Below are 27,382 nucleotides of genomic sequence, written 5' to 3'. Positions count from 1 at the left end.
TTCCTGGTTCTTCTAGGAAGGAGATTTCAAATTCATTGTTCATCTCCTACATTCTGTTCTACTATCTGCAGGGCTACCCAAGTCCTGTCCTCAAGATCATACTGGCAGGCCAGGTTTTCAGGATATCGACAATGAACATGCATGAGAGAGATTTGCATACCAAGAAGGCAGTGCAGGCAAATCTCTCTCATGCATATTCATTGTGGATATCCTGAAAACCTGACCTGCCAGTAGATCTCGAGGATTGGACTTGGGCAGCCCTGAATTCTAAAGCCACAATGAGGACCAAACAGATCAGGGCCAGCCTATCCATTAGGCAAAACTAGGTGACCACCTAGGTCTACAGCTTCTGGGGGGGAGGGGGGGGGGCAGCAAATAGCCTGTCAAAGCACAACAATAAATCCTGACAGCCAGGGATAAACATCAATGCATATTTCTACCAGCAGGAAGAGAAGACAGTTTTCAGATACACTTCTCCCTCCATATCCGTTGTTTCCGTATCTGCGAATTTGCTTATTTGTGATTTTTCGGCTGCTGACTCCGCCTCCCCCCATCATCAAAAAAGTCTATCAAAAACATTAATCTTTATAACACAAATGATGCTCTGTACATATAACACACAATGCAAAAACAGTCTGCCTTGTGATTAACAAAAAAAAAAAGTTTCAGGTGTGTATGCATGCATGTTCAGGAACCAAAGCTTTCGCATTGCACGTGCATACTGAAAGCCGAGGATAACATAAGAACATAAGAACTGCCATCACTGGATCAGACCCAAGATCCATTGAGTCTGGCGATCCGCACACACGGAGGCCCAGTCAGGTGCACTCCTGATGTAGTTTTAGTCACCCGTATCCCTCTATGCCTCTCGTAAGGAGATGTGCATCTAATTTGCTTTTGAATCCTAGAACGGTGGATTCAATAATAACCTCCTCTGGGAGAGCATTCCAGGCGTCCATCACTCGCTGCGTGAAGCAGAACTTCCTGACATTTGTCCTGGTCTTGTCCCCCCTCAGTTTCAGTCCATGTCACACTTGACAAGGTAAATAATTTATTTTCCTGTTCTATTTTGTCGATGCCTTTCAGTATTTTGAAAATCTCAATCATGTCCCTTCGCAGTCTCCTCTTCCCAAGGGAGAACAGTCCCAGTTTCTTGAGTCGTTCCTCGTATATGCTGCAGATTATGGACTTGCGCTACTGCTTTGGGTCCTGGAGTCCTGGTATGCTAAAGGTCTCATAGGAATTCTACGAGGGTCACAGCTAATACCGCCACGGCCGGTGATAAAAAAAAATCCTATCGCGGCTTCATAAAAGAGAGCTTTAATGTTTTTTGAGCATAGAGAGGTCCCTGTTCGGTTGCAAAGGGTAGATAGTTCTAAGGCATTGTTATCTGGATATAGAAGCATTGGATCATCTGCTCTTCTTTTGTCCCCTGATACTTACATTTTAGCAGTCCATTTCAGCATTTTGAGATATCCATCTGCTTTCAAAATCAGCATTATAATGCCTTTGGGAGGGGGAGGCTGGAGGAGGCAGATTAATTAAGTTAATTAAGTTAATAGAGTGTGTGTGGGGGGGGGAAATGGGTTTATAAAGCTGAAGGTTAGCCTAGGAAACCCAGTACCCTTGCACTGATACATATCATCACCCCAAAAGATTTTATCAGTCTTCTAAGAGACTGCTACCTTAGGGGGGGGTTAACATATTTTCTTCCACAAAACCCCAGACACATGACCCCACCCCATTCTGTCTCCAGCCCCACCCTGTTCTGGCCAAGCCCCGCCCCCCACACAGCCTCCTCTCTTCCCTGAAGAGCTCCAGCCGCAACTGGAGGGCCTGGAGCATGCGCAGATGTGTGCGATGTCATCTCAGAGACCCTCCAGATGCGGACGGAGCTCATTGGGGCTTTCCAAAACCTGGACGAATTGCTGATTTTTGGAAAGTCTGTCCAGTCCTCTACAAAGAGGACATGTCCAGGTTTTCCTGAATGTCTGGTAACCCTGGGGGGGGGGGGGGAGGGGTGCTGAAAAGTTCTCAGCCCATCAACTAGAGAATGACACGGGGACAAATTTTTCCCCATCCCTGCAGGAACTCAACCTCCCTGTCATGTTCCCGCAAATTTTATCGCTGTCCTTGTTCCTCCCCATTCCTATAAGCTCTAAACTTAACTTATGATTTTAAAGTGTTTGAGGCTTGTGCAGATGAGGACAAAGCCTGCAGGAATGGGGCAGGGACAGGAAAAGAACTCACCGAGGGGGACAGGGAAAAATGTGGCCCTGTGTCATTCTCTAAGAACATAAGAACATAAGAAGTTGCCTCTGCTGAGTCAGACCAGAGGTCCATCGCGCCCAGCAGTCCGCACCCGCGGTGGCCCATCAGGCCCATGACCTGTACGGTGATCATTGTCTGAACCCTTAAATCCCCTTGGTCTCTATCTAAACTCTCTCTATATCCCATCTCTACCTCTATCTGTATCCCTCAATCCCCCTATCTTTCAGGAATTTATCTAATCCTTCTTTAAAACCCTGGAGTGTACTCTGTCCTATCACAGCCTCCGGCAGTGCGTTCCATGTGTCCACCACCCTCTGAGTGAAAAAGAACTTCCTAGCATTGGTTCTAAACCTGTCCCCTTTCAGTTTCTCCGAGTGCCCCCTTGTACTTGTGGGCCCCATTAGTCTGAAGAATCTATCTCTGTCTACCTTCTCGATACCTCTCATGATCTTGAAAGTCACTATCATGTCTCCTCTGAGTCTCCGCTTTTCCAGGGAGAAGAGCCCCAGCCTTTCTAACCTATCTGCATATGAAAGGTTTTCCATCTACCATCAACCAACTTCCTAAATTCTGAGTGTTATTTTGCCACTGTAGATGAAGAGTGTTTTCTTATTTCATTAAGCGCCAATTTGCAGAAACGTCATTCTCTTCTTGGTTGGGCTGAGAACCTTTCAGTACCCCTTTGTATAGTATAGTATTAGGTCTCTGTGTTTTCTCTATGATTTCCTGCACAAAACTGCAGGCACTCCCATTTCAGGAATTTAATCGAGAACTGTAGCTTCAAGCTGGTTGCATCTCAGCTTTTCCTGTTCTGCTGCTGCTACCTTCTGCTCTGCTTTCTGTGTTGGGTGAGAAAAGATAGCAGTTCAGCTTCTGAACTGCTCCTTGAAATAATGATCTTTTGATGCCCTGGCATTTTGTTTCCCAAGGTTGCCATCTCAGAAAGCAGACCATGCAGTGGGTCCCTCCATACCATCCAGGAGCCTTTCAGAGCTATAGGCCAAGGGCTCTTCAATATATGAATAAAAAATTTATGGAACAGACTTTCTAGAATACCAAGCTCCTTGGGTGAGGGTGGGGCCGACTCAGGAAAATTAACAGGAAACATCTCCTGTGACTGCCATAAACATCTCTCTGCAACCTGTCATGTCCTAAGCTACCATGGTTGTCCTAAGTAAGGTACCATGAATGTCTACTGTAATCTACTGTGAATATGCTTTTGTAACCCGTTCTGAGCTCACAGGAGGATGGGATAGAAATCTAAATAAATAAATAATATCTTTCTACAGAAGCCTGAAAAAGTGTGGAATAAACACAGAAGATCCCTAGTGACAGAAGAATGGAATGAAGCATTGGGTAACCCATGTGGAGTGACAGGTATAGCCCAAAATTTATTGTTACTGAGCTCCCACCAGATGTGCACACTGTAAATATTTCTGTTTCTATGAATGCAAGACAACTTTGGGACCACCAGCATTGTACTCAGCCTGAATTGTTGCCTGAGCCTGGGTCCATAAAAATTTTAGGTGGATTCTGCTGCATGAAAGTTCATGTCTGTACTCGGAAAGAATCCATTCTGGTCCTAGGAGAGTATAAGTAACTCTGTTGGTTTCTGGTTATATAGTTTGCTTTATAATAGCAAGGTGGGATATAGTAAAAAAAATTCAGGTAAAACAGAAACACTTGTTTGGCCATGACTAATCAAGAACTCAGTAGCCCAATCAGGGACTGAAACCTCGCAACACTGAGAGATTACAGATGCATAGAAATAAAGGCGGACAAATGTCTGATAAAAATGTATTGTCTACGAGGAACTGCTGAAAGGTTCTCAGCCCAACCAACAAAGTTGGGGCAGTCTCCAAAGACAACTATACCCTTAGTCCAGTGATTTTTCCACTTTTTTTTTTTTTGTTCCGTATTTTTCCGATGGAATGAAAAAAGTGGAAAATCAGTAGACTAAGATTCATTTTCAAAGCACTTAAGACACACATTTTAGGTGGGCCAAGAATTTGGATAGGTGGGCCTTTCAAAATCCCTCCCCCTTTGTCCTGCATCTGTCTCCCTCCCCTCCTCCCCCAGAAACAGCATTTGCATTTAGCCCCCCTGCAACCCAGCAATTCTCCTCTCTCTGAAACAATACTCCCCTATACCATATTTAGGGTTACCATTTGGGCTCCAAAAAAAGGAGGACGGATTGACACATCTGGGTTTTACTTCCATTGAAAGCAATGGATGTAAAACCCGGATACCTTAATCCCTCCTCCTTTTTCTGGAGCTATATGGTAACCCTATCCGTACCTCAGTGCTTTCAACAGCAGCAGCACATGCACATTCCCCTTAGGGTTTCCTTTGCTGTGTTCTGCCAGGAGAGGAAACAGGAAATGATGTCAGCAAAGGCAGGACACAGCAAAGGGAAATCTACAGCTCTGGCATAGGGTTACCATATGGCTCCAGAAAAGGATGACAGATTAAATATCCAGGTTTTACTTCCATTGCTCTCGATGAAAATAAAGCCCAGATGTCTCTAAAGTCTCCTTTTACCTCCATTGCTTCCAATGGAAGTAAAACCCAGATATCCTCAATCCGTTCTCCTTTTTCTGGAGCTACAGGGTAACTCTAGTCTGGCGCAGGCATTGAATGTGCATCGTTGCTGCTGTTGCCGCTAGGGAAGGAGGTAGAACAGGGAAGGGATGTTGCCAAACAGCGAGCGCAGGGGGGGGGGCAAATACCAGATCCGGGGGAGGAGAGAGAGTGAGGCAGCAGCTGCTGAACTGTTTTGGAAGCCAGAAAGGGATAGGCCTGAGCCAAGGATGGCCCACCCATAGCCATGTCACTGCTGGAAAGTATGAGACTGGTGCGGGAAAGTAAGATTTTAATAAACTTGGGAACTTGGAAGAGATGAAGCCAAAGGAACTGCGATACTGAGTCAGATCAAAGATCTACCGGACCCAGTATTCTGTCTCTAAAAGTGGCCAATCCAGGTCACAAGTAATGCAGAATTTCAAAAAGTAGGTAGATTCTTGTGGCTTTCCTCTTAAAAACAGCTTATGGACTTTTTCGCCAGCAACTTCACCAAACCTTTTTTTTTTAAAACCCAGCTACACTAACTGCTTTTACCATATCATCTGGCAATGAATTCCAGAGCTTAACTGTGCATGCAATGAAAAAAATATTTCTGCCAATTTGTTCTACTTTACTACTTACCGTAACAACTTCATGTTCCCTAGTCTTTGTACTTTTTGAAAGAGTAAAATTGTCCATTCATTTTACTGCTCCAGTAAGAATGTCGCTTGACACTTATTCCTGCATTTTACACAGGTTCACTCACTCACCCACATTTACAGTACAAAAGTTTTCAGTCTTCTCAGCCAAATTTGTCTTGCAAAATCACCCTGAGATCTACATCTTAAATGCTCTTGGCAAGTAAGAAGTAGGAGGTTTTATTGCATGTCTGGTGCTCTACCCCCCCCCCCCCCCCCCAGTGCACTCCTGGTTCAAAATCATTGCCTGAGAGCCTGGCAGCTCTTTCAAGCACTACATTCCTTCCCCATCACCTACTCTGTCAATGTCCTGTTTTCAGCTATCCTTGCTTTCCAGATCATGCTTAGAAAAAAAAAAAAGAAAGAAACCAACCACTGGCTGTACTTTGATAACTTTTGGAAAACAGCTTAATTAGCACAAGCCTCAAGCTCGTGAATAAGAAAGCCTTACAATCATCTTCTTGTGGTGTGCACGTAGCTCTGTTTCTTTAAGAATGCCTTGCTAATAACTTGCTTTTAAAATGATTTTGCACAAAATCCTCACCTGAAACAAAGATCTGTAGGTGTGATACAGTCACTCCAAAAAGTAAAGCAGCCCAAACCAAAAGAGGAAGGGATGGGGACAAATTTGGCTCCGTGTCATTCTCTACATAATCAACCAAAGAGTTCATTTTCTACCTAGTCAGCACGGGGCCTGTGAGTCAGTGAATGTTCACACAGTCTGTACCCCCTCCTCCTATCTGGGTGTCCTGTGATACTGGAAATCCATCCAGACTATTAGGATCTGTGGGTGAAATACTTACACAAAAGGCTCTGCACTCCTGCTGTCTTTACACAGTTGGGCAAGGGAGAAGAGGAAGAAATGGGGAGAGTAGATGTTTGCTATTTTATTTCCATCATCACCTAAGGGTTCAAATGTGGGCCACGTTTTTAACTACATCAGAACTGCTGTTAACTGCTTTCAGGGGTAGCATACGGTGGTGACATGTTTAATATCACAGCTGCCACACCGCCTTTCAATATAAAACACTATTGTAGACTTTCTGGCACTAATTTATGAAGCATATGGATGTCTCAAAATGCCCAAATGGACATCTATGTGCTTGAAATGTCCAAATTTTGTTTTTGCAAAGGCAGAAAAGGGCCATAGCTCATGTACTGTAAAATAAATTGGTGGGGGTTTTTTTCTGTTTCTGGAGGACTCACGATTACAAAATAAGAGTTCTAGTGGGATTTCAACCTGGATCCTTGGTTCACAGTCCATTAAACTAATTATGCCCCTCTGCTTTGTGCGGATACCTGTGTGGCCATTTGTTAAGAATTGTTCATAATTCCAGTTTGCAAAATGGCTGTTCAAAAACACCTGCGAGATGGACGTCCATTTTGGATGTTATGACCTAGATGCTCTTATTCTGACTAGGATGTCCTTTCCAAAATGCCCCTCTTTGCCACTTAGGTGTTTTAATGGCAAACTCTTGCCAAGCTTTAGTCAATAGCAGTCGATATTTAGCAGTGCTTTTATCATCTTTATGTTTAAAGTTCAAATAAACATTTTATATGTCATCTACTTCCCTTATCACCATGAAGCAGTACAAGACCTAGATAGAGCATGGTAGGAGCCTTAGAAAACCTTCAGACAGGTGTTCACAGACTTTGAGAAAACTACAAAGGCCAAAAATGTAAAAATAATCCAGAGTAGCTCAATAGATACCAGTTCGCTCACCATTTCTTCCTTCCTCTCAAAGACATTAGCAGGTAGAACGTTTGCACTTGCCAATGTTCCTCTGTCACTTATAAAAGTTCACCTCTAATTCAACTGCTTCGCTAATACTCTTAACTAAAGCTATTTATCTTTAACCTAGTCTCACAAGGCTTGCAAAGAAAGTCTCATTAGCCATTTTGATTCAGCAGTGGCACTGGGAAGGAATAAGTGGGTTTCATTCCTGCCCTAAAAGAGAGCACTAGACTACCAGGGCTTGTTAAGATAGACCTGAATAGCCGGGGGGGGGAGGGCGTCAGATATTTGTCAGAGGGAGGATGGATAGAGTGGAGGCCCAGAGGGACCTGTTTTCCTGTGGGCAGGCAGATCAAACTCTCCGGGCTGGAACTGGGTAACTTGGAATCTCTGATAACCAATAAAAGGAAGATAACTCTTGAAAGCTACTCACAATTGTCTTAAGTTAGTTCAATAAAATGGAGTCACCTGGACTCTCCTCATCTGAAGAATGAAGGTAAACTCAGACAGCAAACAAAAGAACCTGGACTGCTATGCAGCTAATGTCGATTATAGAGTTTCAGTGACTGTCCATTGATCTGACAGGAATTTTAGAGGCAATTCTGCTGTGCCTTTCCTGGAGAACCTGGCTCACAGAGCTGCCAAGTTACCCAGATCTAAGAGGGAGACCTTTTGGCCTGTCCTGATTTTCAACTTACGTCCCAAGGCAGGAAATGTAGTTATATGTAATTCCTGATTTAACCCATTGAAATCAGCGCTGCCAGACCCATAATGCAGCAAGACAGAGTTGTCTAAAATTCAGAATGGGCCTAAAAGCCCCCTCCTGGAACTGGATAACTTGGCACGTCTGGGTTCAGGTGGTTTAGGTAAGTTCCTGCCCCTTTCAGCATGTCGGCATTTTGTAAGAGGGGTGATGAAATCTGCAGGTGCTCCACTAGTCATGCTAGAGGCAGGCAGGGTTGCAGGGCAGGGTGGAGACCAGGTTAGCATACCCTCGGCATATAGAAACTGTCCTGCTCCCTTCACCAGTGTACATACGCCTCCGTTACAGTACAGAACAGAATGTACTAACGTTTGCATTATCCTACATAGAATGACTCTGACATTCTTTAGACTTTAAACAATAACTGAGACCAAGTAGCTGAACTAGTCATACCAGGATGCAAACCTGTGAACTGCAGGTTTATGATAAGGATAGCCTGGTGTCAGCATGAAAGGCTGAGCCAATCAACATGAGGTTCTTTAGTTAAATTGGGATTAGAAGTTGATGAGGCCCAATGGGGTAAAAACCAGATCTAGCTTGTTCTATACAGCAGCAATTCGTACACCTTTGCGCTAAATAATTCTTCAGGACTAAAGTAATTCTACAGACGATACAAACCTTAAAAGCAGTACGTCTCCTGACCTGAAGCCCGCTGCCTCAGTAATTAACACAACGAGCTACAGGATCTGCCTGGAAGAAGCCTTAGCGATTCCCTGTAATATGCCAATGAGCAGAATTTTTAAATTGAGCTTCTCATGTTCTGTTTCTATGGCAACCATCACAAAAACAAAGCCCCTTTCTCATCCACTGTGACTAGTAAGGTGGGTCCAGTGTATGCCTTTTCAAAATGTCTTTTTTTTTTTTTCTATCTCACCAGGCCTCTCTCTCTCTGCTCCACAGATGTCATGGCCAGTTCAAGACATCCACATCAAATCTTACAGTGCTCTTAAGAACACCAGTCAGGGTTATCAGGGCATCCCCCAGAGACATAAACCCTCCAGAGACATTCTAAACTAGTCTTAGCTTTATTTATTTACTAGCTGATCACCCTGCGTTGCCCGGATATTTATTTATCCCAATCCTCTGGTATCGACAGACTTGTATTCACTGATTACACCTGGTAAAACGGAAAGTATTTGATTGTTTATATCGTGGACATCTTCATTTTTTAGCAGCAACAATGGCCCTCTGTATGGGGCTGAACTTGGACTTAAAAACGGTGTTGGGAGTGTCAGTATTCATCTCAGCAAGCCCAAAAACTATGGATTAGACACTAATCTGTTGTTTTCGATAATTTTTACGTCACCCCCTTCCCACCCCCACAGTATTTTTGCCCAGATAGTAAGTCATATGTATACCAAGTTTGGTTAAAATCTGACCATGCATTTCAGAGTTATGCTGGAACGTACATACACACAAAAAAATGTAATGAATAGTATAAGAACTCCCAAAGAGAAAACAGTCAAAGTTGCAATAGTGGTGTAGTGGTCACAAAGACCAACAGTTTGTGGATTTATATAAATGTGATATCAGAATGACCCCCGGAGTCCACTAACTCCTTAGGTCAGGTACTTCCTCATACATCCCTTTTTTTTGAAAAAGTTTATAAATAATTTTTATAAATAGTATTTTAAATGTAGGTTAAATAACTTAGCTTTTAGGTATGAAGCAGTCTCATAGTGTATTGATATCTCCAGTATTGACGCTTAGAGAGATGCTTCAGCGTTCAACTAACGCTCCCCTGGCCAACGCGTTTCGCCACACTTTGTCAAGGCTGGGGGCTTAGGAAACAGCTAGGAAAACTGATGCAGTGCCCCCAGCCTTGACAAAGTGTGGCGAAACGCGTTGGCCAGGGGAGCGTTAGTTGAACGCTGAAGCATCTCTCCAAGCGTCAATGCTGGAGATATCAATACACTATGAGACTGCTTCATACCTAAAAGCTAAGTTATTTAACCTACATTTAAAATACTATTTATAACATTTATTTAAAAACTATTTATAAAAATTATTTATAAACTTTTTCAAAAAAAAGGGGGATGTATGAGGAAGTACCTGACCTAAGGAGTTAGTGGACTCTGATATCCCATTTATATAAATCCACAAACTGTTGGTCTTTGTGATCACTACACCACTATTGCAACTTTGACGGAACATACATACATACATACACACACACACAACAGATAACATCTGATTTTATATATTTAGATATCTTTAGTAAATTAGATAAACCACACCATCACAATAGTGTCAAGGACGTGTACATACAATAAGTCATAACCAGCCAAACAAGATACATCATACAGGAGAACAATATAATTTGCTGAACATGACAATTCATAATCTATTTGGTTTTCCTTTGGGATAATATAGCGGTTATTTTAGAAGCTTTGTTCTTGTTTCAGATGTCTGAAAACTGACATTTAGACTCCATATTGCATGGGTGTCCAAATCCTGATCTTAGAAAATCAGAATGTAGATGTCTAACACTTAAAGTATGTTCATATGGCAAGGGAACATAATCTGGGTATGTTTTGGGCGGGACTAGGGAAGGGCCAAAAAGTTGGAAGATCAGCTCCAATCACAGAAGCAGAAGAGAATGTCCATATTTAAAAAGGTAGATGTCCGTATTTAGACTTGATACTTGTCACGTCAAACTTACAAAAAGGTGCTCTGATTGAGCAGCTGTCCACTGGAGAGATGAAGGCACGACACATGTTCATATACTCATTTTCTCAGTGGTCAGTGATGGATGGGAAAGCTGGACACTATGGAAACAAGAAGAAAGAAGATTGACTCATTTGAGCTTTGGTGCTGGAGAAGGATTTTATGTGTGCCGTGGACCACGAGAAGAACTAACAAATCGATTCTGGAAGAGATCACACCGGCTATGTCACTCGAAGCCCAAATGATGAAGTTAAGACTGTCTTATTTTGGTCACACCATCAGAAGAGAGAAATCACTGGAGAAGGACATCATGTTTTGGGAAGATCGAAGAAACCAGGCGAAGAGGTGACCTGCAATCCATTCTAAGCTCCCCGGGGCAAATGGTATAGAAAATTGAATAAATAGTGTGAAAAGTTTCATTCTCTGATAACCAGAGCTTGTATTGTGACATCATAATGCCACATTCCACCAATGCCTAAGAGCCAACCTCATCTGAGATGTCACAATGGCTTGATTGTCCTTTACTTGGCTCACTTTGGCACATTTTGATTTCTAGAGTGGCGCAATGATTAAAGCTACAGCCTCAGCACCCTGATGTACTGTTGCCTTGTGCATGGACTTGAGTTCATTGGTTGAGGGACTCATAGGCATTGTACTACAGTGACATCTACTGGCAGGATTTAAGACCTGGAAATGCAAAAAACTAGAAAGAGCTCTGGTGTGTGGAGTGCGAACCCAACCCAGGGCTGTCTCTACAATGAAATGGCTGAATTGTGAAGGGTTATAACATGAACTCTCATAGTGCTGGATCCTGGAACAGGAGAAAATTGCCAGAAGCAAAGAGAAACAAACAAAGCATTCATTGATCATTTAACACATGGATGCATAAGTTAACTGGCTTGTGTACATTACATGAAGGCACTGAAGTTACAAAGTGGCAGAAAAGATGACAGAGCAAGGAGAGAGAAGTGCTTAAATCTTACATTTAAGTTTGTATTTTAATTTTATAGCAGCCAGCTCAAGGGGTTGTGGCACTCTGAGCCAACATTTTCGAGAGCAAAGGAGAATGAGACAAACCCTTCAGCTCTGGTACCCTGAGTCAGTGCCTCACCTGGCTCATGCCTTAAGCTGGCTCTGGCACGGAGGGCTGAAAAGAGAGAGAAAGAAAGGAAAGGGTCCCTCGTAGGTGCTGCCGCTAAGGAGAAGCGAGACATAGATCTTGGCTAAGTCGCCAGACATGGCTATTACAAGGATCAGAAAGGGAAGGCATCAGGCAATAGGCAGCGATTGAATGCTGCTCAAATGCACATTAGAAACACGAATTAAAGTGATGCCGGATTACTGCATAAGTCCACTGCCTATGTCCAGAATAAACATCTGGTCATCTTTATTTGAGCCATCGATAACAGCATTTTTTTTTCTGTAGAAGATTGTGACCAAATTTGCATGTGTGTTTCTGCTCCTTTCAGAGAAGCCACAGCAGTTTGTTTAAATGTTATTATTTGGTATATTATTTGAGCCTGAATAAGTGTATGTATGTGTGTTGGGGTGGGGTCTTACTTTTAATAAAAGACATATCAAATAGAAAAGAAAAAGGTTCACTGTATGAAAATGGAAATGTCCTATTACTGACTGAATGAAGCATGAAAGTGCTGGATAAATAAAGATGAGATGAACCACTGCATACTAGGAGAGTTCAACACAGTCAGTGATTCTTGGATGAGCTATTTGATTCAGTAGGTTACAAACTACAGTGCTATCAGGGTTAAGGAGACTCCCTCTGAAGCACACTGGATCTTCCTCTTACACACCAGAGTTTCTGAGAACCTGCCGGGAGCGGGTTGCGTTCTCCTGTATAATAATGCACACGCAGATTCTACCTAATTTCTTTCCAGCCATTACCTACAGTGTGTTCTGAATTTTGAGTCATATGAAATGGTCCAATACCAGAAATAACCAGTCCACATTTTTTTTTCCCATTCTGCAACAAAAAGTACACTTGAGCTGGCTCAGGAGATATTTGGCTCCGATATATAGGATTCTGCACGTCTTCAAATATTTGCAGAAGTGAGGCCTATATGTTTAGCTATCTGGAAAATGATATGCAGTGGGATTTATCTGGGTAGAAGCGTCCTGGTGCAGTCTGGAGATGGAGGCTGGGTGATGTTTTCACTTACCTAGTTAGCAGCAATTTTCAGTCTACTAACCAGTTAACTGCCTGGACAAATTTGGTGGCAGGTCAAATGCACGCAAGACAAATGCACGTGGTCAAATGCGCGAAGACGAGTGAGCGCAAGACATGGGAGCGCAAGACATATAAGCGCAAGACAAGAGAGCGTAAGATAACTGCGTGAAGACATAAGTGCGCGGACAAATGGGTGCTGACAAGTGAGTGCAAGACAATTCAGTGCCAATGATTTCTAGTAAAAAGCACAAGCATGACATTTGAGCGCAAGACAAGTTAGCGCTGGCCACGCGCTTTTGTCCCGTCACCAGATAACCTAGTCAGGTTTTCAGTCAAATGCTAATGTAACCATGCCCCATTCAGTAAGTTCAGTTATTTACATTATTCTAAGTTTAGCACCTGTAATTCGCGCAAGATAAATACCTGTTATAGAGCAAGTTCTAGACCAGACCTATAGCGGACACAGTCAGGCAGCAAAAGGAAGGTGGACTGTTCTGAGCAAGTATAAATGGAGCAAACGTAACCAATCACAAAGACGCTAGTGAAGGGAGGGCGGGCTATTCCGAGCACGTAAAAAAGGAGCTTACGTAACGAATCACAAAGAGGCTAGCGAAATGAAGGAGGGCTCTTCTGAGCACGAGTCTTTGCGCTAATTTGTCTGCTCCCATTTGTTAGCGCACTTATGTCCTGGTGCAGTTATCTTGCGCTCACTTGTCTTGGCGCTCACTTGTCTTGCGCTCAATTGTCTACCCCCGTTTGTCTGCGCGTGGTTGTCTTGCGCGTATTTGACTATGAACCATAAATTTAAATCAGCAAAAAGGCTGTCGCAACTCTAACCGGTTACTTATCTGAATATAGGTCAGATATTCATCAGTACCTGATAATGCCCGGATGTTTAGAACTGACTGGTATATGGATACTGACACCGAGGGGGGAATTCTATAAAAAATGCCTAAAGACAGGTGCATAAGTAAATAGACACCTTTTACTAAGCCATGGTCAATGTTTCTACCGCAGCCTGGCGTGCTAAATGCTCCAACTTACAACCAAGCAAAGTCGTCCACGTGAATCCTTCACGGACACTTAAAGGAACCATACCCCACCCAAAGAGACCCTCCCAGCCCCAACTCCCCCAACCCAGCACTCCAGTGTCAGAAGGTAGCTTTTAAATCAAGTACTAATCTCTGCGGCCAAGTATTACCCACTAAGAGCCGGATTCGATAAATGGTGTTTACAAATTGGCACCGGAAAAAAAACTGGCGCTCAATGCCATTCCACAATAGGCACTCAAACATAAGGAAAATATGAAAAAGGATCTGCAAAAGTTAGAGGAATGGTCTAATGCCTGGCAACTAAAATTCAATGCAAAGAAATGCAAAGAAATGCATTTGGGGATTAATAATTGTAAGGAACCGTATATGCTGGGAGTTGAGAAGCTGATATGCACGGACGGGGAGAGGGACCTTGGGGTGATAGTGTCCGAAGATCTAAAGGCGAAAAAACAGTGTGACAAGGCAGTGGCTGCTGCCAGAAGGATGCTGGGCTGTATAAAGAGAGGCGTAGCCAGTAGAAGGAAGAAGGTGTTGATGCCCCTGTACAAGTCATTGGTAAGGCCCCACTTGGAGTATTGTGTTCAGTTTTGGAGACCGAATCTGGAGAAGGACATAAGAAGACTTGAAGCGGTCCAGAGGAGGGCAACGAAAATGATAGGAGGCTTGCGCCAGAAGACATATGAGGACAGACTGGAAGCCCTGAATATGTATACCCTAAATGAAAGGAGGGACAGGGGAGATATGATCCAGACGTTCAAATACTTGAAGGGTATTAACGTAGAACAAAATCTTTTCCAGAGAAAGGAAAATGGTAAAACCAGAGGACATAATTTGAGGTTGAGGGGTGGTAGATTCAAAGGAAATGTTAGAAAATTCTACTTTACGGAGAGGGTGGTGGATGCCTGGAATGCGCTCCCGAGAGAGGTGGTGGAGAGTAAAACTGTGACTGAGTTCAAAGAAGCGTGGGATGAACACAGAGGATCTAGAATCAGAAAATAATATTAAATATTGAATTAAGGCCAATACTGGGCAGATTTGCACGGTCTGTGTCTGTGTATGGCCGTTTGGTGGGGGATGGGCTGGGGAGGGCTTCAGTGGCTGGGAGGGTGTAGATGGGCTGGAGTAGGTTTTAATGGAGATTTCGGCAGTTGGAACCCAAGCACAGTACCGGGTAGAGCTTTGGATTCTTGCCCAGAAATAGCTAAGAAAAAAAAATGAAAAAATTTCAATTGAATCAGGTTGGGCAGACTGGATGGACCATTCGGGTCTTTATCTGTTGTCATCTACTATGTTACTATGTTAGAATAGCATTGAATGCCGATTTCAGCAGCCACATTTGGGGTACCAAAATGAACTGTACACCGGCTTAAACCACGTATAACTCCCAGCGCCCTATTTGGACTTACATCTCCGGTATTCTGAAAAACTGCGCACAAATTTTTGGAATGCCTATGATCTGCCCATGTACCTCGCATGGCCACACCCCCTTCTGAGTTGTGCGCCATGGAATCTGAGCAAGCATTGGTATAGAATCGTGCTCAGCAAGATGTGTGTGCAAATCCAAATCGGAGCCAATTCCTGCTGATTAGCTCCCAGTTATCGACATTAAGGGGGGGGAATTCATCTAAAGGCGCTAAATGCACTAGCACATGCTAATCACGAACGATTAGCATGTGTAAAATGCTAAAGATATCCATTATATTCTTATTAATCATTAGAGCGCACTAACACACTTAGCAGCCTTTGATAAATTCCCCCTTAATTGGCTTGTAAGCCAATTTAGTTGAATGCACAACTTGGATGGATGCCATATATAAAATCCAGGGACAGATCTCTCCATTGGCTCCCCACTGAGCTATTTATCCAATTTATATGCTTGGGTTTTCAGTCCCACTCTCTCAGTGGACCTATCTGTCTTCAAACCCGTGGAACAATGGATGAGAGAATTTAAGTTAAAATTTAACTCGGAAAAATATCCCAAAACTATTTTGCTACTCCTATAAGGTTAGTTGAGGATGATTTAAAACTGAATGCATCATACTACTACTATTAATTATTTCTATAGCGTTCCCAGACGCACACAGCGCTGCACAGAATCGCAAAGGGTAAGAAAACAGTCCCTGCTCAAAAGAGCTTACAATCTAAACAGGCAAGACAGACAAAAAGGATGCCATGAATACAATTAAGGTGAAATGTTAATCAGTGGGCTGGGTTGGAGGGCAGAGGAGTAGGGTTAAGGATTGAAAGCTATATCAAAAAGATGGGATTTCAGTCTGCTTTTAAACAAGGGAAGGGGCTTGATGGACAAACTCGGGTAGTTTATTCCAGGCATAGGAGGAACGAACTCTGGAATTGGCAGTGGAGGAGAAGGGTAACACTAAGAGTGAGTTATCTGAGGAACGGAGTTCTCTGGGAGGTGTATAAGGAGAGAGAAGCGAGGAGAGATATTGAGGGGCAGCAGAATGAACACACTTGTAGGTCAGCAATAAGATCCTTGAACTGTATACGATGGCAGATAGGGAGCCAGTGAAGTGACTTAAGGAGAGGGGTGACATGAGCGTAGCGAGGTTGGTAGAAGATGAGTCGTGCAGTAGAGTTTTGCACAGAGTGCAAGGGGTGAGAGGCGGCACTGAGGGATGCCTAGTGTGTAGTGAGACAGAAAGTTAAGAATGTGTGCTCAGACTGAGGCAGTAGTTCGCAAGAGTTTCCTTGTACTTTGGAAGCTCCGATCAATCAGATCATATTTTAAAGAGATTTCATTTCGGTCGTTAGTACACAATTCTAAAGCTTCATATAGTTATCATCCTGGTAGCTCTCACTGGAAACGTATATAGACACATCCCCAAAGATATCAGGGAGTATCCAGAAAAGTAATTATTTTTTACATCATTTTTTTTTTATACTGTCTGCAAACTAGGTAATGCAGGGAGCAGAGACTGACCCTCAGCATTTAGGAAAACTTTATCTTCGTGAGGGCTTCTGCAAGGTGAATTGCCCAACTTAAAGAGTTAAAAAAATAAAGACTGGTTTACAAGATACTGCCCATGCCAAATACCACATGGCATTTAAGGCCTCTTTACCCAAGTAATAGACACTGAAGCTTAAACACACCCTTTGAGTTCACTCCAATTGTATGGATAAGATTCTCCAGCTGCCTGTGTGTGTTGGCATTCTGTTTCTCAGCCATATAAACTTCACCCTGCTAATCCAGGGCTTTTTCACACACACATACACACAATCAATAGGACTTCTCAAGCTCATGCTATGCACTTCCTGAGCGCACAGCACCAGATAAGTGGCCGGTTTCCAAATACTGCAATATAACAGCCAGCTAGCATGGATATATGAATAAAAAACCAAAAAACGGTCTTAGAGACATTTGGAGCATTGAGATTAAGCAGCAAATTTCTGCATCTCAATGGCCACGAATTTGGTCTTGGAGAATGAGACGTACAGTATCAGCATCTATGAGGCAAAGTTGGTTCTTTTTGTTGCATAGAGCGTTTTGGACCCATGTTCGTTCACAAAAGTTAGATAGCTCCAAGTCTAATAAATGCTGGCATTGTAATCTGGAAGCGGGGACACTTGATCATTTAGTTTACCATTGTCCCTGTATAAGATTATTTTGGAATTCAGTTTGGACTTAAGTAAATTGTCTATTAGAAAACCATGTTGCATTATCCTATGATACTATTCTGTTTGGCATGTCTATGAGGAAAAAAAGTCAAATATCAGCACATAATAACAAACTATTATTAATCTTGACTGGGTTGCTATTCAGCATATCACCAATAATTGGAAAAATTATACTAATTTTAATTATACATTTTGGTGGAATTCGGTATGCCATATTTTTAAGATGGAAAGAGCAATTGCAATACAGAAAGGGAACTATAATAATTTTATAAAGATCTGGGGGCCATTGGAACGATATTGTAAGGAGTAAACATCATTTTCCTTTTTCTGGAAATTTCACTATATTATGTGTTTATATTATATTTATGATATAATTGATTATAATATTTGAAAGAAGGTGGGTGGGACGGGATATAATTTTTATGTTTTTAGAATTATATGAGAATTACAAGTGTTATTGTTGTTACTAATGATATATTCCTGTACGCTTGCTGTAAGTTTTCAAAATGAATAAAGAATTAAAAAAAAATATATATATATATATATAACATATATATATTACATATATATTATATATAAATATAATAAATATATATATAACAGCCAGCTAGCATCACCTCGGGGAAGAACCGCCGAGCATCAGATGCAGTTTTCACCAAGCAGTAAGAGTTCAGAAAATGTAGTAACGCAGCAAACGGTGGCAGATAAAGACCCAAATTCTCATGGGGGAACGCTTTATCCTCATAATGAGGACTCTGAAGAATGCTGTTTCTCAAGATGAATGTCACGGTATTGCACTTTCCACTGCATGTCACATTTGAGGCTCTAACACAGGAGTGGGCAACTCAGGTCCTCGAGGGCCGGAATCCAGTTAGGTTTTCAGGATTTCCCCAATGAATACGCAAGAGATCTATTTCCATGCACTACTTTCAGTCCTGAAAACTCGACTGGATTCCGGCCCTTGAGGATCGGAGTTGCCCACCCCTGCTCTAACATGATGGGCCTGTCATTCTGCAATCATGCCCCGTAGAGGAGTGGGCAAAAATCGTAGGTGGGATCATTTTGCATTTTCTTATACTGTACCTGTGTTGGGAAAGCTGAGGTTGAGCGCTTAAACCCCGAGTCAAGAAGTTAAAACACCAGATTGCTGCCATTCAACTGACATTTTCAGCCTGATTCTGCAAATGGGTGTTCCAATTTTAAACAGCGGTAGGCATCCTATCACCGACTGGCAGCCAATCAGGATGTATGTGTTTTTTTTAAACTCCCAGAGGCAGGAAACCTACACTGTAGGTGTTTGTTGCAGGTCTAGGGAGATGCATAGGGACACAAGTTTGCCCAAGGCTGGGCATGGGGCGTGATTTCACCTGGAAGTGACCTTGAGCAAGTTTAAGCATCCGTACAGGTCTCCCTAGAGCCGCGATAGACACCTGAACTGTAGGCCTGCAAATTGCTGGCCTACATTTCATCTGAAAAGTAGACGTGGCCAGATAAGCAGATTGTGGCATGGGAATCCCCCGATCAGCTGAGCTGGCAGACTTCCCAAAGCCACGGCTTCAGGGTGTCCTGCTGGCTCTGCTGATTGGGCGGAAAATACCCCTGCCACAGAGGACCCCCCCTGACATCCATTAATGTGTGGCAGGAGGGATGCCCACTTCCTCCTGCCTGACACCCCCCCTAGCATGGACAGCCCCCCCCCTGCTGAGATCAGCAAGAAGGATGCCCACTCCCTCTTGCCTGACACCCCCCAACACAGACACCCCCCCTCCCTCTGAGATCATCAGGAGAGATGCCCACTCCCTCCTGCCTGACCCCCCCAACATGGACAGCCTCCTCTGAGAGCGGCAGAAAGGATGCCCACTCCCTCTTGCCTGACACTCCCCAACACAGACACTCCCCTCCCTCTGAGATCAGCAGAAGGGATACCCTTTCCCTCCTGCTTGACACCTCCAACACAGACACCTCCTCCCTCCTGCCACCGGCCCCCAACACAGAACCAAAACTGATCAATGAAGCGGAACTTATTGGTAATGGAAGAGGGGTATGGAGTAGTAGTCACTGCTCTTGAACTATTTCTTTTCCACTCAACCAACCGCTTCTACGAAGTGATCCTGTCCCAAATGTTTTATCCTTTCCCTCCATTTTCTTTCAACCTCCTTTTTTTTTTTTTTGTTGTCTTCTTTCTCTTTCTCTTCTAATTATGTAACTTTACCCCTCCCTTTCCCCTTTATCATCACTTTCAAGTCTGTCCTGTTTATGTCTTTAATGTACACTTTTATTAACTCCTTTTTATAAATATAATCTTTTATCTTTAATTTTTAACATTTTACTGTAAACCAGCTAGATACCAGTTGATGGTCGGTATATTAAAAATGAATAAACTTGAAGCTATTTTATTGGGCAAACTGGATACATAGGCCAATGTGGTCTTTATCTGCTGTCATCTGCTATGTTACTATGAATGATTTGGCCTCTATGAGCGCAATGCATCTCAATTATTACCAGCACTGGTCTCCCACATTCCTTAACAGGATTCAGGTGCAGCTTGGTTTCTTTGTACCCTCTGTACAGCAAATCACTGCATGGATATCTGTATCCTCCCCCCTCCCCCCCCCCCCCCCCTGTCTTTCAGTGAAAAACAACATCTTTCTAGGCACTAGGACAGGAATGTGACATTGTACAGAATGCCCTGGTGGCAGAAGAATTTTTCAAGAGATGGCTTCTTTCCACGAGGTCTGAAGTACCTAATTGTGCAGTTTCCTAGCTACAGGGTCAAAAGGTTCACCGAAAGTTCACATCATTGTTAGCTATTATAATAGCTAAATGAACTGTACAGTTGCACCCCTAGAATGCGAACTTAGTACAGAGACATATCAGATGTCACTTGATCGGCTTTTAGCATGTAGCATATGTAATACTGCCTAGTCTAGTGAAGTGAGAAGCATATTTAATGTGTCTATAAATGGGAGCCCAAGACCCCCATGTCGATGGGCGGAATGTAACACGAGACTGGTAGAGCCCCCGTGTCGCCCATCGGCTGGGGGTGGGTGAATTAGTTGAGGTGGGGGGGGGAGCACTGGGCGAGGAGACTGTCAGGTAGGGAAATTTTAAAACGATTCGTTGAGGGGCGCGGGGGCGAGGTCTTAAAGTCGGGTCCCTGGAGTTCTCGGCTCCTTCTGAGGTCCTCCAGGACGGCTTTTCCCACCTGCCCACCCGTTATGTGGTGACAGATGTTGGTAGCTCAGGGGGGGGGCGGGTCTCCCGAGCTACTGGCTCATGGGGTTCATAGGTGATGAGCGTTGGGACAGCGGGGAGCCGCGCTCGGTGGGTCAGGTGACCCGGAAAAGGGGCATGAGGGACATGCCACCCCTCTGACCCTTGCTGTGGTGGCTGGGTCGAGGGAATAAAACCAATTCATTTGGTAGCTCGGGAGGAGCTCTTTATATGACGTTAATAATGTTAATGAAGTTAAGATACATAGAAACATAGAATATGACGGCAGAAAAGGGCTGTAGGCCATCAAGTCTGCCCATAGCTAATAAACTGAGCTGCGGCTAATTTTACCAACCAGAAGACTGTAACGTGTTTTTTGGTAAAGTTAAAGGTGGAGGATGATGATGGAAGGTGGTGGGTTGAGTATTTAGGCGGACAGCAGGACCTATCCAGATCCCACTGTTACTCATACATACAGCACCTAAATAACTTAGGGGGCCTTTTCCTAAGGCACGCTAACTGATTTAGCGTGCGCTAAATGCTATGGCGTCCATTATATTCTGTGGGTGCCTCAGCATTTAGCTCATTACATTACAATGCACTTCTTAACCACGTAACCATAAGTTCGACGCAGTTTACATAAGACTTAACAATAAATATAATACAGGAAGTAGAATAAGTAAGTTAGTTAGTCAGCTAAATCGGTTAGCACGCCTTAGTCAAAGGACCCTTTACTAAACAAAATCCATTTAATTGGTCAACCAAAATAAAAAACGTGGTTTTGGATTCAAGATGGAGAATTACAAACCCAGACGATGGGCTTCGCACACTCTTCCCACACTTTCCCCAGAATTAAAGTCCTGGATCTAAAGTGATTTTCAAAGCCCAAGGCAAGCACCCAGGACATCCTACATTTGTACTTGCTGTAAAGCTCCTTATACCCAGGGCAGGATTAATCAATAGGCCAAGTAGGCACATGCCTAGGGCCTGAATTAGTCAGGGGGGCCCGATGAAGGAGGGCATCAACATTGTTTTTTTCCAAATGGCGATGGGCCCCTCCAGCATCGATTGGCAACGCAGAACCCCCCCCCCCCCCGATCGGCATCACGGGCTCCAACACAATTGGCAACACGGCCCCTCCCCCATCGACGGAAAGTAAGACAAGCAAGCAACGTGGGTAAGAAATGCAACGGGAACGGTAATTGTGCAAGCGGTGCTGCTTGCCCAAAGCTTCCCTCTGACTCTGCTTCCTGTTTCTGCCTGGGCGCATGGTAGGGTAGGGCGGGGCAGGGGAGCCCAGCGTACTTGTGTGCCTAGGGGCCCTCAACGAATTAATCCTGCCCTGCTTATACCTAATACACAAAGCAGGCTGCAAAGCTTAACCGGAAAACACAAAGCAAAGATCACCTGGTTATATAAAAACGCTCTTTTCAAGTTATTTTTCTTGTCTACAAAACACAATCACACCGCTGACAGTTACAAATGCTGGCACTACCTTAGTTAAAAAATAAAACAAACAGGTAATAGACTACAAGAGAAATAAATTGAACTAAAGTGACAAAGAGTGACAGACCTTTCTGGGAAAGGGCACCAGATCACTGATCCATTGCTCTTTCCTGCTAATGGCATCACCTGAAAGCTGCCTCCCACAGAGCAGTTAGCAGAAGCACTTCGACTAACACAAGAGGCTCAGATCAATAAAATAGAAATCAAATGACTGATGATCCTTATGGAAGCCGCATGAAATATGTAACAGCAAAGGAGATCAGATTCACTGCAACATCCTCAGATCCAGAGTAAACCAAGAGAAGCCCCACAAGGGTTTCAGGAATCAGCTGCATTTGCCATCCAAAATAATGGTCTAGCCCTCTCCCGTGGGAAACGAAAGATAACCGAATCAACCTTTGTTTTTTAAAGTTTGGGCTCCAATCTTCCATCTATCCTCTCTTTTTTTTTCTGCCTCTTCATCACACTCCTAAAGATAATAAATCCATTGAATCTAGCTTTGGACAGGGACAACCTGTCTATTCTTTCTACCTAGACCCCGAAGGAATACAGCAAGGCGTTGCACGCATGATTTGGTCCATGAATGACGAACTCCCCAGTAGTAAGGCGGAGTAAGCCATATACGAGTACACAGGACGGCCAGGTTGGAAACTCCTTCAAAGATGTTCCCCTTTCCCATCCTACACATGCGTCCCCGGGAGTGGGGGAGGGGCGCAGATGGAACAGTTGCACTATACTGCCCGGATAGCTTAGGCTACGGATTAAAACTGGACGGAGCCTTCTTGTCATTTAGACTTTTTTCTTTCTTTCTTTTCTAGGTTTTATAAAACAAACACAAGGAGCGAGTCTGTTGCTCCCCAGGGGAACGGGAGGGGGGGGGGGGGGACACCGAAGCTGCAAACTTGCTCCATGATTTGCAGTTTCCCCAAACCAAGTTCCTGTATTCATATTTTTTTTTTTAATTATTATTTCTGAGCTGCTATATTAACCCACTACTACATGTAATTAGATGCTGGGTTTATGTATACCCGGTGTACAGCATCTGTTCAGTTCATTAGCAAGATTCTTATATAATATCTGCGTTATCAATAGGGGGGTTTCCTATGCACTATATAGTATTCATGCCATGGTCTTAATTAATAGTTAATTCCTCTATGCACTGTACAGTATCTGTGCTACAGTTATTATTAATAAGGGATTCCTGATCCCCCCTGCACTCTACATAGCAACCGCATTATGATAAATAGGGGATTCCCCTATACACTATATAGTATTTGTGTGATTATTTAGGGGATTCTCCTATGGGCATCTGTGATCTGATTGTTAGCGGGGGGGGTCTTAACAGGGGATTCCCCTATCCACTATATAGTGCGCTTGTGATTATTTAGGGGATTCCCCTATACACTATATAGTATTCATGTGATTATTTGGAAGATTCTCCTATGCAGCACTGTACTACTTAACAGGGGATTCCCCTATCCACTATATAGTGCGCTTGTGATTATTTAGGGGATTCCCCTATACACTATATAGTATTTGTGATTATTTTGGGGATTCTCCTATGTAGCACTATACTGCTTAACAGGGGATTCCCCTATCCACTATATAGTGCACTTGTGATTATTTAGGGGATTCCCCTATACACTATATAGTATTTGTGTGATTATTTGGGGGATTCACCTATGCAGCACTGTACTGCTTAACAGGGGATTCCCCTATCCACTATATAGTACGCTTGTGATTATTTAGGGGAGTCCCCTATGGGCATCTGTGATCTGATTGTTAGCGGGGGGGGTCCTTAACAGGGGATTCCCCTATCCACTATATAGTACGCTTGTGATTATTTAGGGGAGTCTCCTATGGGCATCTGTGATCTGATTGTTAGCGAGGGGATCTTAACAGGGGATTCCCCTATCCACTATATAGTGCGCTTGTGATTATTTAGGGGATTCTCCTATGGGCATCTGTGATCTGATTGTAAGCTGGGGGGTGTCCTAACAGGGGATTCCCCTGTCCACTATATAGTACGCTTGTGATTATTTAGGGGAGTCTCCTATGGGCATCTGTGATCTGATTGTAAGCTGGGGGGTGTCTTAACAGGGGATTCCCCGGTCCACTATATAGTGCGCTTGTGATTATTTAGGGGATTCTCCTATGGGCATCTGTGATCTGATTGTTAGCGGGGGGGGGGTGTCTTAACAGGGGATTCCCCTATCCACTATATAGTGCGCTTGTTATTATGTAGGGGATTCTCCTATGGGCATATGTGATCTGATTGTAAGCTGGGGGTCTTAACAGGGGATTCCCCTATCCACTATATAGTACGCTTGTGATTATTTAGGGGATTCCCCTATCCACTATATAGTACGCTTGTGATTATTTAGGGGATTCTCCTATGGGCATCTATGATCTGATTGTTAGGGGGGGTGTCTTAAGAGGGGATTCCCCTAACCACTATATAGTACGCTTGTGATTATTTAGGGGAGTCTCCTATGGGCATCTGTGATCTGATTGTTAGGGGGTGTCTTAACAGGGGATTCCCCTAACCACTATATAGTACGCTTGTGATTATTTAGGGGAGTCTCCTATGGGCATCTGTGATCTGATTGTTAGGGGGTGTCTTAACAGGGGATTCCCCTAACCACTATATAGTACGCTTGTGATTATTTAGGGGATTCCCCTATTCACTATATAGTACACTTGTGATTATTTAGGGGATTCTCCTATGGGCATCTGTGATCTGATTGTTAGGGGGGGGGTCTTAACAGGGGATTCCCCTAACCACTATATAGTACGCTTGTGATTATTTAGGGGAGTCTCCTATGGGCATCTGTGATCTGATTGTTAGCGGGGGGGGGGTAGGGGGATGTCTTAACAGGGGATTCCCCCTATGTGCCCTAGCAGCTCGCCCTCACCTTGAACTCCACGGACAGCTGCGGGGTGTAGTCCAGGGTCCAGAGCGCCCGCACCAGGGCGGCCAGCTGCTCGGTGACCTCGCCCTCGCCGCCGCTCCTCGCCAGCAGCCCGTGCAGCCGGGAGCGGGCCAGCTCGGCTTTGTAGCGCTCCAGCCCCAGGAACTCGGCCAGCAGGTCGGTGTTGCTCAGGCACTGGAGCACGGCGTTCATGAAGCAGGTGTTGCCGTGGTTCTTCAGCCCCTGCACGCCGGGGGTCTTGTCGCCCGAGCCGCCGGGCAGCCGGTCCCGGCTCGCGCCCTGCCCTTCGGCCGCCCGGCTGGCGCTGATCGTGCGGGGCTGCTCGGGCTCGGCGCCCTGGCAGGTGCCCGGCGGCCCCTGCCTAAAGCCCCCGTCGTCGTCCTCCGGGTGGGCAGCCCGCTCAGGCTCCCCGAAGTGAGACAAAGTGCTCAAAGTTTTCAGCACCCGGTGCACGAAATTGCCCACGGAGCGCAGGGACTTCTTGCGGAAGAGGAGCCGCCGCGAGCCCGGGCTCTTCTTCGCCGCCCTCTCCTTCCCCTCGGGCGAGGGGCTGCCGCGATCGCCCATGCCTGGTCCCCCCCCTCCTCCCTCCGCCGCTTCCCGGAGGGAGAGCAGGAAATCGAGCGGCGCCTGGGGGAGAGCTAGGCTGCGGGAAGTGCCCTCTAGCGGGGGGGCGCCCGCCTGGCTGCCCCGAGCGGGCGAGACATGGTGTTTGCTGCAGCGCCCGCGGTCGCCTTCGCCCTCCCCTACCTGCGGAGGCAAGGTGCTCGCGCCAACTCCATCTTCTTCCTGCTCGGCTCGGCTCCGCCCTCTCGGCTCTTAAGAGCTCGCTCGAGTTTCAAAGACGGCAGGGGCGAGAGAGAGGGGGAGGAGAGTGCCTGCCGGCGAGCGAGGAGGTGCTGCTGCTGCTGGGGAGAAGTGGTATAGATCTTAACCAAGTTGACTTCGAAGGGGGGGGACAGGTGCCTGGCATTGACTGGCGCCTCTCCAAAGGAGTAACTCTCAAGCCAAAATGAAGGCTGTCCTTTGGTGGGTCGGAAATCTGAAAAGCAGAAGGAGCCGACGACCGTTTGAAGAAATAGGTACGTCTGTAATCCGCTTAGGTATAAACAGAATATAGATTTTTGGGTTTAAAAAAATAAAATAAAAAATAGCTTTTATTTCCTGACATTTGGGGAATGTCATGCGCCCCAGAAGTGGCTGGATGCATGCTTCGGAAGTGGAACGAGATAAAACCAGGATCCTCATTGAACAGTATTGAAATCCTGGTTTAAAAAAAAAAAAAAAAAATCAGGATTTTCCAGGATTCCACGGAAATCCTGGCTTTCCCCGGACCCTTCTGAAGTTCTGTGACTGTAAAACATATTGTGACTGCAGTGTGGATTCCACCCCCTTATGTTCTGACCCTTTTTGTCTTTCTTTCATATACGTCCATGGGTCTTATTAAATGTTGCCCAAATTATTTTAGTAATGTACGCCACTTAGAAAACTGGTAAGCTGATTATCGAATTTTAAATGAAACTTGGATTCAGGGAGCTGCTTTAAAGCCAAATAATTCTAGTTACTTTTCCTGAAAACAACATACTCTTCCTTCACCCCCTAATTTATTTCTCATTTTTTCTAATCCTCTGTTCCATCCTGAGTGAGTGAGAACTGCTGCAACTTGGAAGGTAAGCTTCATGGAATCTGACTAGTAGCTGGAAAGGGGGAAACAGCAGGGAAAATCAGGTGCTGTGGCCCCAATAGGAATGGAAAGTCCCTGCTGCATTCTGCCATAAAAAGGTCACAGGCATGGTGGCAGGACCTTAATCAGTCAATCACCCAACTCTCAAATCCAGAAATGGCTAGAGCAGGGCTGCCCAAGTTCTGTCCCAGATCTACTGGCAGGCCAGGTTTTCAGGATATCCACAATGAATATGCATGAGAGAGAGATTTGCCTGCACTGCCTTCTTGGTATGCAAATCTCTCTCTCATGCATATTCATTGTGGATATCTTGAAAACCTGGCCTGCCAGTAGATCTCGAGGACTGGACTTGGGCAGCCCTTGGCTAGAGAAACAAGCATACAAAAAAAAAAAAAAAAATCAGATAGCAGACAGCAGGAGGGAAAGAAATACCTGAGCTTTTTTTTCTCTGTGCTGCTTGTGAACACCCCTTCTCCT

The 27,382-nt window shown here is 44.5% G+C and overlaps 1 protein-coding gene across 3 annotated transcripts in view; it reads right to left on the bottom strand.

Annotated features, from left to right (window-relative positions):
* Positions 1-26,023, bottom strand: part of USP43 (ubiquitin specific peptidase 43) — a 481,211-nt gene extending 455,188 nt beyond the window's left edge. For all 3 annotated transcript variants that reach the window (XM_033961845.1, XM_033961846.1, XM_033961847.1), the window contains exon 1: positions 25,204-26,023. In XM_033961845.1, the coding sequence (XP_033817736.1) occupies positions 25,204-25,788 (585 nt within the window). In that variant the 5' untranslated portion in view covers positions 25,789-26,023. The remainder of the gene's footprint in view (positions 1-25,203) is intronic.
* Between the last annotated feature and the right edge of the window lie 1,359 nt (positions 26,024-27,382).

The sequence above is a fragment of the Geotrypetes seraphini genome, chromosome 10 (genome assembly GCF_902459505.1).
Source record: "Geotrypetes seraphini chromosome 10, aGeoSer1.1, whole genome shotgun sequence".
Lineage (NCBI taxonomy): Eukaryota > Metazoa > Chordata > Amphibia > Gymnophiona > Dermophiidae > Geotrypetes > Geotrypetes seraphini.
This window is presented reverse-complemented; position numbering and strand designations above follow the sequence as displayed.